Here is a 12,292-nt window from a genome sequence, read left to right as displayed (position 1 = left end):
ATCTCCAGAGCCATATTTTTGCAGGGTGAAAAAAGCTAGTCCCATTCAGCACAGTCATATTGGTGAGAGTGAGTTGTGGTATGAATAGTCACACGTTTTAATATTACCAAGAAGTAGGTAGCTAGGGTCATGAGGTCATCAGAGTGAGTTGAACCTACAGTACCTGAACTGCGTCCAGCATGGATCTGGCCTGCTGCAGGGGTACGGGCATCCCAACCTGTAGGGCCTCGGCCGGGTGAGAAACCTCCACCAGCCATTTCCTCAGCTTCTCTGCCATCTCCCTGTAGCGCTGCCACTGGCGGACTAGGCTGTCGATGATACCCCGCCTCTGTTGGGTGCGACGCACCACACCCTGCCACTGGTTACTCAGCAGTGCCAACTTCAGGTTGAATTCATCTCTGCATGAGACAGGATATTTACAGTAAGGTAAGGAAAGATTATATGGATATACCGTAGAGAAGTCATACAAATCTGACAAAAATGACTATGTTTCTACCAAGGCACTCATCTATAGCTTTGTGAATGATAAGAGACAGGTGTACATCAAGATAAGTCAAGTTTATTTCAAGTGCATCTTATGGGTATCATGATACAGTTGAAGTCAGAAGTTTACATACACTTAGGTTGGAGTCATTGTTTTTCAACCACTCCACAAATTTCTTGTTAACAAACTATAGTTTTGGCAAGACGGTTAGGACATCTACTTTGTGCATGACACAAGTCATTTTTCCAACTATTTCACTTGAAATTCACTGTATCACAATTCCACTGGTTCAGAAGTTTACATACACTAAGTTGACTGTGCCTTTAAACAGCTTGGAAAATTCCAGAAAATTATGTCATGGCTTTAGAAGTTTCTGATAGGCTAATTTACATCATTTGGGTCAATTGGAGGTGTACCTGTGGATGTATTTCAAGGCCTACCTTCAAACTCAGTGCCTCTGCTTGACATCATGAAAAAATCAAAAGAAATCAGCCAAGACCTCAGAAAAAAATTGTAGACCTCCACAAGTCTGTTTCATCCTTGGGAGCAATTTCCAAATGCCTGAAGGTACCACGTTCATCTGTACAAACAATAGTACGCAAGTATAAACACCATGAGACCACGCAGCCGTCATACCGCTCAGGAAGGACAGGCGTTCTGTCTCCTAGAGATGAATGTACTTTGGTGTGAAAAGTTTAAATCAATCCCAGAACAACAGCAAAGGCCCTTGTGAAGATCTATATCCACAGTAAAACGAGTCCTATATTGACATAACCTGAAAGGCCGCTCAGCAAGGAAGAAGCCACTCCTCCAAAACCGCCATAAAAAAGCCAGACTACGGTTTGCAACTGCACATGGGGACAAAGATCATACTTTTTGGAGAAATGTCCTCTGGTCTGATGAAACAAAAATAGAACTGTTTGGCCATAATGACCATCCTTATATTTGGAGGAAAAAGGGGGAGGCTTGCAAGCCGAAGAACACCATCCCAACCGTGAAGCATGGGGGTCGCAGCATCATGTTGTAGGGGTGTCTTTTCTGCAGGAGGGACTGGTGCACTTCACAAAATAGATGGCATCATGAGGGTGGAAAATGATGTGGATATATTGAAGCAACATCAGTCAGGAAGTTAAAGCTTGGTCGCAAATGGGTCTTCCAAATGTACAATGACCCCAAGCATACTTCCAAAGTTGTGGCAAAATGGCTTAAGGACAACAAAGTCAAGGTATTGGAGTGGCCATCACAAAGCTCTGACCTCAATCCCATAAAAAATGTGTGGGCAGAACTGAAAAAGCGTGTGCGAGCAAGGAGGCCTACAAACCTGCCTCAGTTACACCAGCTCTGTCAGGAGGAATGGGCCAAAATTCACCCAACGCATTGTGGGAAGCTTGTGGAATGCTACCCCAAAAGTTTGACCCAAAATAAACCATTTAAAGGCAATGCTACCAAATAATAATTAAGTGTATGTAAACTTCTGACCCACTGGGAATGTGATGAAAGAAATAAAAGCTGGAATAAATCATTCTCTCTACTATTATTCTACTACTTAAAATAAAGTGGTGATCCTAACTGACCTAAGACAGGGAATTTTTACTAGGATTAAATGACAGGAATTCTGAATAAATAAATGTATTTGGCTAAGGTGTATGTAAACTTCCGACTTCAACTGTATGTGTATCAACACACTTTACATACTGAGGCAGTGTACTGTACCTTTCATCCACCTGTCCCTGCTCCAGCATCCTCTGGCCATCACTGATTATGGAGTGAAGGATCTGCTGACGACTGAACATCTCAGCTTGGAATAGCTGCAGAGAAAACACATTCAGATCTGGTTAACTGCATCTTAGATAGCGACATTGCAGTAATTATTGCACCATAGCAGTCCTGATGACTCTATGGAATCCAGACGTCCCAAATCCCAGCATACAAAGCTGGATGAAATTATGTCATCACAACCAGAACTGTTTCAGAACAAGTTGTAATCTGGATTGAAGTCACTATAACACGTTTTTCCGGCTGGGTTCTATTCCAGCAGGACTCCTCCAGTACCTCGTGTGCTCTCTGTTGCTCCATCAGACTCTGGTAGTTCCCAGAGATCCCCACGGCTAGCTTCTCCTCCGTCTGTACCAGGAACTCCATCCAAGTCTCACACTTTTCCAGGAACGTCTGGTGCTGCAACAGGAACGACTGCAGTTTACTGAGGAGAGACCAAGAACCAATAATATCAGACCCAAAAACCTTCAGTCAATTAAATAATTATGGGCACGATATAGAGTTAAGATAAGTGGCCCCAACTCAAGACTTTCTCTTAATTCATTTATTGACGTAGATGGGAGACTTGTGCGGAAATTCTAGTTAAGCACACAGATCTCAAGTCAGAATAAGTGCCCAATGTCATTTAATATTTCACGAATTGACCTTAAATCTCTTTGAAAAAACGTCAGTCTTTGAAGTTATTTCATGAACTTCAGTTTTCAACCTTACCTGAATCTCTCGGTGGTTTGGGCATTGGCTGAGGACCAGCTCCGGTTAAGGTTCTGCATGCGTTTGATCTCGGTGTCGTTAAGAGGAAGCCGATAGCCCAGCTCATTCAGACGTTCCAGGTCAGGGGCCATGCTACTGAATCTCAGAATCTTTCTCTGCAGGGAGAACAAGAGCATAACTAGTAGTGAGTCTCAGTGACATTAACTCACCCCAGGACAATGGCTTTTTCTAATTGTCTAATATACTGTTTGTAGTCTTCTGTAGCTCAGTTGGAGCATGGCGCGTGTAACGCCACAGTAGTGGGTTCGAATCCCGGGACCACCCATACCTAAAATGAATGCATGCATGACTAAGTCGCTTTCGATAGAAGTGTCTGCTAAAAGGCATATATTGTCTAAGAATTGTTTCATTTCCTTTATTGATATAATCTAAAATAATGGACCATGTAAAAGACTAGCCTAATGAGCTTCCACCATATTGTTTTCACCTGTCAAGTCTTCTCCAATGAGTGTACACGAGGAGAAGAAAGGAGCAAAGGATTGAGTTTTTGACCTTTTTTTATAGTTGAATCACAGTCATATAGCTAGATCACGGTGCTGACTTACCTTGAGTTCCTCCATGCGGTCCTGGATGATGGACAGGTCAGAAGAACCGTTGGGATCTTGGACCTTCAGAGCCTCCTCGGCCTCCACCATCCAGCGCCCCAACGAATCCAGCTGCTCACTGAAGGTCTCATAGTCCTGGACTCCCATCTGGAGGAGGGATTGGAGGACAAGATATGTATTTATTTATACATGCAAAATGTATCCAGGTGAGTCCCATTGAAATGTAAATACTTTTTTTCAAGGCCAAGAGGAATGAACCAATGGCTAATGAAGCAACTGAAAATGACATTCTTCGGAAGATCTCAGAAGCATGAGGTTGCACTAACTTCTCAACGTGGTAAAAGCTTGTCTTGTTGGGTAAATCTGGTCCCATATTCCCCTGTACCTGTAGTGTAATGAGCTGCCTGCTGAGGGCCTGCTCCACGGTGGCCAGGCGCTGGGTTAGAGAGAGGTGGTCTGACTGGACGGCGGACGCTGCAGAGGTGTCCACCTGTTGCTTCAGCTGATCTCCCAGCTCCTGGAGAACCTGTAGAGATGCCTGCACTGGAACCTGAGCCCGCAGCAACTCCTGGAGAGACACCACCATACACCAACACACATGAGTGTAACAGAACACAAATCATCTATTATCACAAAGCAATATGACCAAAGGATCAAGGATCATTGTTGACTGAAAGCTTAGGACATTAAACCGGGAAACTTGCATCTGATTAAAGTGTGCCACTTCTTTCCATAATAGACCATATAGGTGTTATGATTTTTATGAATAATGACTAAATGATGTATACATTTAACGTAGAACTATAACTAACAGAATTCTACCCTGTCACTGTATGACTGAATGAAATTTATTAGAATTCATACATCTAAATCTGATGTGTGTAGTTTTAGTCAGAATTAGAACAAGGACTTTTTGTTCCTTTTTAGTATGTAAGCAGGGTGCAAGTGTGAAACAAATGATAAGAGGAGCTATCGACAGACAAGATGTACTACTGTGTTCCTTTCAGGACATTCTGTTCCCACCCAGGGAGGGGAGAGACCTTGGGCTTGTAGTAGATTGTATAACAGGTGGCAGACAATGTATGAGAAGGAGAAGACTTGTGAACTATATTGTCATTGTCTTAGAGGAGGAGGGACAGTTATGACGAAATGAGAGGTATATAAACCAATGTACATGTAAGGATGGGCTGCGCTCTCGTAAATAAACCTGCTGACTATTGTAGACTGGCCTCTGTCTGTTTCATTTCAATAAGAACCTTACAAATTCTTAGTAACAGACAGAGTAGTTTAATTGAAGTTCAGTTTATGAACATTGAGAACCAAATTCTCTTGACAATAGGCAAAAAGGCCTTGATGGGAGATGACAGTTTATGAATACTGAGTCCTATGTGTATGTAAAAGGATCAATCCAACACTGTCCCTGTTCCAACTCACACTGCAGTCTTGAATCCAGGTGGACACCTCCTCGTCTGCGATGTCCTTGCTGCAGGCGGTCTCCAATAGCTGGCCAGCCTGCTCCTCTTGCAGCTGGACGCTGGAGCAGCTCTGTTCATACAGCTCTTTGTAGTGCTGCCACAGCTGTAACAGGGCTTTACTGCTCCTCAGACGCTCAGAGATCTCCTCCAGCAGACTGCTCCACCTGGACACAACATACATAGATGATGAACATCTTGGATCAATGGATCCTGGATCAATAACATAATATTGTTGTTGGATCAACTGATCAACACCCGTGGTTCTCACCCATTCATGGAAGATAAGCCCCCGTTGTGGTCTTAAAGTGATCCAAATAAACAAACAAACCTAGCGTTGACGTCCTTCAGGGTATTGTTGAGGCTGTCGGACACTGACGGGTGGCACTCCTTCAGCAGCTGGTGTGTCACAGAGCCAAACTTCCTCAGACTGCTCTCCTGCTTCTCCAGGTCCATCTGTAGGTTCTACACAAAACAAGTCACAAACACATTAGGCCAAATTCTTCCCGAAGTGTGCACTTCTCCACTACCCCTCAAATACGTAGAAGTATTGGATATCATGTCTACCATATTTCTTAAACCAATCCAATGTGTTTAAATCCTTGAGGGGGATGGAACTAGTGCACACTTTAGGAATAAGGGAGAGAATTGCAATTGGGCTACTGTGTAGGTTTAACCAGTCATTAAAGAAAACAGGTTGGGGGAAAAAACACATTTCTAAAAGCCTGAGATGCATGTTCGTCCTAGAATTACCTGTAGACTCTCCACCTGTAGCTGTACAGCCTCCAGGGAGCCGGTGAGGAGGCGGAAGCGAGACACAGAGTACCTCCCCTCCATCAGGTACCCGTTCATCTCCTCTGAAGACAGCTTGTACAGACTCCACTGGTCCAGCACTGACACAAGGCTGATCTTCAACTGCCCAATCTGGGGCGGAGCAGAGATGGAGAAGAACAATGAGGTCTGCACTTAAAAAGTAATTCAAGGAGCTTACTTGATTTTGCAGTTGTGTTTAGTACTTTTCTGCAACGGGGGATCGTCATAGTGGCTTAGCGAGTGTGAGGTAGTTAAAATGGGGCAGTTGTGTTTAGTACTTTTCTGCAACGGGGGATCGCCATAGTGGCTTAGTGAGTGTGAGGTAGTTAAAATGGGGCAGTTCTGTTTAGTACTTTTCTGCAACGGGGGATCGTCATAGTGGCTTAGTGAGTGTGAGGTAGTTAAAATGGGGCAGTTGCAGAGTATGCAGTAATAGGTGACTATGGGGTACTTATAGTGGGCTAGATCTATTATCACTCTCATATACTCTTATCTAACGCAGAGACAAAGCACACATTATTTACACTCTATAGAGAATTAATAGAGGATGAGGGAGAGATATATAGAGTGAAATTGACAGAAGATAAGATAGCTCTGCCTACAAGGTGATCTAGGTTAGCCCAGGTGTGATTGACAGCTTGGAGTGTCTCCATGACGACAGCACAGGCCTCGTCTGTTTTGTTCTGGATGAGGGCACAGGCCTGCTCCTCCACGCGCTCCACCTCACCCTCCTTCTCCTTCACCACCTCCTCCATCTCCTGCAGGAGCAGTGGAAAGCGAGAGCGGTCAGAGGTTTAAGATCAACATCAAGATCAATAACCTGATTAAGATTCTTCATTGAATAAAAACCAAACAATTGAAACCCAAAGGCCTACAGAGTATAATATACACAGTGTAAAAAAATATGTGATTTATATAATAAATCAATACAAAGTGTAGACAGCGAGTATTCCTACCTGGCAGTCTTTGAGGGCGTTCTGTATGGAGGTTAGGTCCTCTATCCTGTGTTTCCTCTTCAGCCTCTCCTCCTGAGCGAGCAGCCAGGTCTTCAGGCCCTGTATGTTGTTCTCATAGTCCAACCAGTCCTCCAGCAGAGTCTCCAGGAACTGGACCTAACCACACAACACAGCAGGGCACATACTGTTAGAATTCGTTGTACTGAGACAATGAAATAATCCCTCTGATCAAAACTAGTCTCTACACTCAGGGTTCCAAAAGGATTCTTCGGCTGTCCCCATAGGAGAACCCTTTTTGGTTCCAGGTAGAACCCTGAAAGTTGAGGTTGAAAGTGGTTTGTTTTCTCTCTTTCACCCTCTCCGTGATGAGTCCCTGTAGTAGCTGCCAGCGTCGGTTCATGACTCCAAGCCTCTCCGCAAAGTCTGTCTTGTCGCTGCGCTTGCTTTCCACATCCTGACCACTGATCTGGGGCACAGACTGGTTCACAAAGTCCACCGTCAGCTGCTTACAGATCACATCTATTCTGAAGCCCTGGGGAAGTAGAAAGAAGGAGAGAGAGAGAAAGAGAGAGATAAGGCAAAAAAGGACAAAAAGAAGATGACTTTATTGTCTAACAGACATTTGTATTCTGCGTTATCTTTTAGAGTGAGAGAGTCATTCGTTATTTACGATGGGTTGTGAGAATGTACAGAAGGTCCTCCATTAAGACAAAAAATACTTGAAATATATATGGAATATTTTAGTCTTAGTAACCAGGTTTCCATCCAACCTTTGTATGTGAGTAAAGTGCATGTCAGAAAAAAAATGTAATGATGGAAACAGAAAATGTTTCTGTAAACTTCCCAAATGTCGACAAAACACCCTAGACAAGGTGGGATCTTTTTGTGTCGGTAAAGTGAATTATGCGAGAAATGTCGGTGGAAACGCTTTTATGAGCAAATATTGATATAATAATCATATCGAAATAAACTTGGAGTCACGCGATGACGTGTGGTCCTCCCACTACGACTCGGGCAAGCGTGCCGTTTATTAGGCTACAGATTAAATAAGTTACGAAGAACTTCACAGGGTGGTGAAAGTGCAAGGTTGATGCTTGATGCTCCTTTCCAATACATATTGAGTGTCTTAATCTGGTGACATGATGATCGACGCTTGGCTGCCATTTGACAAATAAAAAATCTTTCTCTTTTGGCCATAATAATCTCCTCATGTTGGCCAATGGTTCCCAAACTGTGGATCGTTTCTTTTATTATTTTTTTTGGCTTTCAACTAACTTTTGAAAGTTGTAATAGTAGCACAAAGTGAAATTTCGAAAATTGGGTAGTGCATCATCAGTATTCCTCTTGTCATGTCTGTCATTGCATACCTTAGAACTTGTTAGAAATGTCCAGATCAACTAACCCACGTCAGCTAACCTTTGAAGCTACATGTAGGATTTTTAGCCCATAGATTTTGTAGTAATGTTCGAGTCACTCAAACGTCACATGACTAAGACATTAGACATGTCAAAATGTTGTGGCAGACGGCAGGGAGAGGTGAGGGGAGTGGTTATTGAGGGGAGATATCTGGCAGACCGCGGGCTCCACCCCCGAGCCTTATATGGACTTCCTGCCCCAACGAGGCAAGGCTGTCATTTGTTAAGCCAGGGAGTGCTTGGGGATAAAGGAGGAAGCAGCCTGCACAAAGGGGCAGAGTAGGAGAGAGCCAAGTGCGTTATGAAGAGTGGGAAAAGAGAGAGCAATATCAGTGAGATTACCCGTTGTGATCTGGACTGACAGACTACCTCCCTTGTGTACTGGACCGGATTGGCTAAGGACCCGAGTGTGAGGATTACCCCTGTAAAACGGAACGGACAACGAGAACGGCTTGTGGACTGTGAGGTGATTAGTGAATTCCCCCTTCTTCCCAAGTGTACCAAAATCCCGAATAAACTCCTCATTTGCATTTATTTGTGCTACTGGTGCATGTTTTGTTATTGAACTTGGTGACGTGGAAACCCCACATGCTTGAGCCTGCTACAATGTATAGAATTGCAAGAACATTTGCTTTAAAACTGCAAAATGTTCTATCCGCCAACAAGAGGGATGTGAACAATTTCTGTCATGAACAGTGATTGTGCCCATAGTACATAGACGTGGCACTCACGCAGTGGGGGCACGGGATGTTCCCCAATGCTGGGAGGGGGGCCTGAGTGAAAACGTTTGGGAACCCCTGATGTAGATTATACTGGCGATGTAGCCAACAATTGGCTACACTGTTGGCTAGAGCACACGTGCCAATACCAGAGCGGGCATACTCGCTATCTAAAACAGTTTTGTGAGAACCATCAGAGTTGAAAATGCAATGGAAACCCATTTAACTTGTATTGTTATTTTGGTACATGGGAATTTAACCGCAAAAGGTATTTTTGTGTGCACTGTCATCACGCACAGACTTATCTTCAAGTCAATTTGATGGAAACATCTCTGGTGGGAAAATTAGCATATTGTTTTTTTATATTCGCAGGAAAATCTCTCGCCAATTGGACGGAAACCTATTTAGTGTTTTTTCCCTACCTTATACTTCTGTAAATAGTCCTGGATGACAGTCGACCCCACTGCTCCCTTCAGGTTCTCCTCGTCCTCCTTGATCACAATCTCCATCAGAGACATCCAGTTGACCAGCTCAGAGATTGCGTGGCGAGAGGCCAGCTTCTCCATTTGAAGCTGAGGAAAAGAAACGGGCCAATATATGAAAGGTATGCAAAAGGGAGAAAAATAGCCTACTAGCCTGGATCCAAACTGAATTGCTCTGTTTTTACTTTTTGATTCCAGCCTGGCATTCCTAAATAAGGGAAAAGGAGAGCTTCTTTGCATACAAAAATAGTAAAAAATAGACATTCCTCTAATAGATAGAACTTCTATACACAACATGGTCGAGAAAGGAAGGTGTTGCTTGATCTAACTACTGTATGAGAGTGAAGCAGAAGAGTAGGAGTCAAACACTAATCCTATTTGCCCTGACCAGATAAGCCTGTTTCCGGCAGTACCTAAACTGCAGCCCAAATGGAAGCCTATTCCCTTCATAGGGTACAAAGTTTGACCAAGACCCATTGGGCTCTAGTCAAAAGTAGTGCACTATGTAGTGGAATAGGGTGCTGTGCCTTGTCTCTCGTGAGACACAGTTACTGTAAACCACTGTTACTAAATCGAGTAGCTGGACAGTGTTCACGCCAGATTTGGTTTTGGGTTCAGAGGTCAGACAGTACCTGGTGTAGCTTCTCTTGCACCATTGGGATGCGTGTGAGTAGTTGGGTCCACTGTGAGTCCACGCGGGCCAAGTCAGAACGCAGGGCTGCGGTGTCAACCCTCTTCAGCCTCATGAGCTGGTTGCCCTCTGTCATCACAGAGCACTTCAGAGACGAATGAGTCTCCACCTCCTTACAGAACTCCTGTGAACAGAGAACGGTATAACAGTCAGTTTCACATGGAATATAACTAGTATGTGTATACAGCTGGCAGATTTTAAGTTCCGGATAATGGTTCTCTAACCCCTTATGCCTAAACTTAACCCTTACCCCAACCCTAACCTTAACCCCCTATAAGGTATCACCCAGTCTTTTGACATGTTGACTCACCAGGAAGGCAGAGAGATGATTCCTGACGGTCTCCATCTCCTGTGGAACTAAGTCTGCCTGTGTGTTCCAGATTTCCAGACGTTCTAGAGCAGACTGCTGCCAGCCATTTAGCTCTGCATACTCCTTCTGGTACCTGGACATCAAATGGAGAGGAACCGGTTGAGTGGGTGCTATTCAAACTCTCCAAAATATCCACTTACATACAGTACAGACCTGGGTTCAAGTAGTGTTTATTTTTTTTTCAAATAATTTGAGTTCTTGTTTGAGACCTGCCTTAAGTGACAGAAGGATGGGGTTGCACTTTTTGGGACTATTTAATTGATCCCACTGCGTCAGGCAAGCTCAATGAAGCGCAGCTAAAGTATTCAAAAAAAAAATTGCATACAGTGCACTTTAAATAACATCCCTTGGGGTTCAGCCCTGACCTGGTCCAGTGTTTGAGAATGGCCTCTAGTCTCTGCAGCTCCTTGTTGACCTTGGTAGCGTTGCTTAGCCAGTGTTCCCCCAGCATTGTGAGCTGGTTCTCCAGGCCAGGAGAGCACACGGACAGCAGCAACCTCTTCCCCTCCTCCAGGACCTGGTACAGCTTGTGCTGGTGCTCCGTCAGTCTATCCATCAGACTCTATGGTGAGGAGATTAGGTAGACCAAGATGATGAGAGGGGGGTATACAGGTATGTACAGTGGTGTAGATACCTGTACTTAAATTACTTCAGTAAAATACTTTAAAGTACTACTTAAGTCGTTTTTTGGGGTATCTGTACTATACTTTACTGTTTATATTTTGACAACTTTTACTTTTACTTCACTACCTCCCTAAAGAAAATAATGTACTTTTTACTCCATACATTTCCCTGACACCCAAAAGTACTCGTTACATTTTGAATGCTTAGCAGGACAGGAAAATTGTCTAATTTACACACTTATCAAGAGAACATCCCTGGTCATCCCTACTGCCTCTGATCTGGCAGACTCACTAAACACAAATGTTTCATTTGTAAATGATGCCTGAGTATTGGAGTGTGCCCCTGGCTATCTGTCAATAAAAATAGAAAATTGTGCCGTCTGGTTTGCTTATTATAAGGAATTTGAAATGGTTTATACTTTTGATACTTAAGTACATTTAAAACCAAATACTTTTAGACAAGTTGTATTTTACTGGGTGACTTTTACTTGAGTCATTTTCTATCAAGGTATCTTTACCTTTACCTATTAAGGAATCTTCAAGTAGGACAATTAAGTACTTTTTCCACCGCTGCATAAATACATATCAAATGTATGCTTGGTAGCATTTTATTTTACTGTACTATTTACCAGGTAGTTACCTGGTATTCATTAGGAACATCATGATAAAGATTATGGCGGTGCTGTGTATGATGCTATTAGAAGGTAGTATAAGATATGGCAAAAGTAACACACAGTATACATGCGAGTGCCATTGGTTTTCTGTTATGATTGCATACCATTGTACAGAGGGATGATAGTGGCATACTGTACCTGACACAGTGAGCTCCTCTCAGTGAGCTTCTCCTCGGTCTCCTCCATTAGGCCCACTGTGAGGATGCTACCCTCCACTGCCTCCAGCTGTCTACACAGAGCCTGGTAGTCCTGCACCAGACGGCTCCAAGTCTAAAAACACACATAACTCGTGAAAAAATAACAATTCAGCTACACTCGGGTTACAGATATAACCTTTTCAGACTATCGTGCCGACCCCAACTGTACTGTGCTCGGACATTGCCTTTTTACATTGTCCTTTCCAGCATGGTTCCAGCAAGTCTGGTGGATACGTAACCAGGCCAGCCCAGTACAGTACAGCTTGGCGCTAGTGTGAAAAGGGTATTTGACTGATTTATAAGT

General features: G+C 43.6%; 1 protein-coding gene across 1 annotated transcript in view; it reads right to left on the bottom strand.

Annotated features, from left to right (window-relative positions):
- Positions 1–12,292, bottom strand: part of syne1b (spectrin repeat containing, nuclear envelope 1b) — a 131,597-nt gene that overhangs the window by 31,054 nt on the left and 88,251 nt on the right. The window contains exons 113-129 of the mRNA XM_039009135.1: positions 11,930–12,061; positions 10,860–11,056; positions 10,435–10,567; positions 10,066–10,248; positions 9,374–9,523; positions 7,173–7,349; positions 6,818–6,973; positions 6,464–6,619; positions 5,802–5,972; positions 5,380–5,513; positions 5,011–5,215; positions 3,962–4,144; positions 3,577–3,723; positions 2,972–3,126; positions 2,537–2,684; positions 2,198–2,292; positions 164–398 (exon numbers count right to left, since the gene is read on the bottom strand). Of these exons, the coding sequence (XP_038865063.1) occupies positions 164–398; positions 2,198–2,292; positions 2,537–2,684; positions 2,972–3,126; positions 3,577–3,723; positions 3,962–4,144; positions 5,011–5,215; positions 5,380–5,513; positions 5,802–5,972; positions 6,464–6,619; positions 6,818–6,973; positions 7,173–7,349; positions 9,374–9,523; positions 10,066–10,248; positions 10,435–10,567; positions 10,860–11,056; positions 11,930–12,061 (2,757 nt within the window). The remainder of the gene's footprint in view (positions 1–163; positions 399–2,197; positions 2,293–2,536; positions 2,685–2,971; positions 3,127–3,576; positions 3,724–3,961; positions 4,145–5,010; positions 5,216–5,379; positions 5,514–5,801; positions 5,973–6,463; positions 6,620–6,817; positions 6,974–7,172; positions 7,350–9,373; positions 9,524–10,065; positions 10,249–10,434; positions 10,568–10,859; positions 11,057–11,929; positions 12,062–12,292) is intronic.

The sequence above is a fragment of the Salvelinus namaycush genome, chromosome 15 (genome assembly GCF_016432855.1).
Source record: "Salvelinus namaycush isolate Seneca chromosome 15, SaNama_1.0, whole genome shotgun sequence".
In the NCBI taxonomy this organism is placed as follows: Eukaryota; Metazoa; Chordata; class Actinopteri; order Salmoniformes; family Salmonidae; genus Salvelinus; species Salvelinus namaycush.
This window is presented reverse-complemented; position numbering and strand designations above follow the sequence as displayed.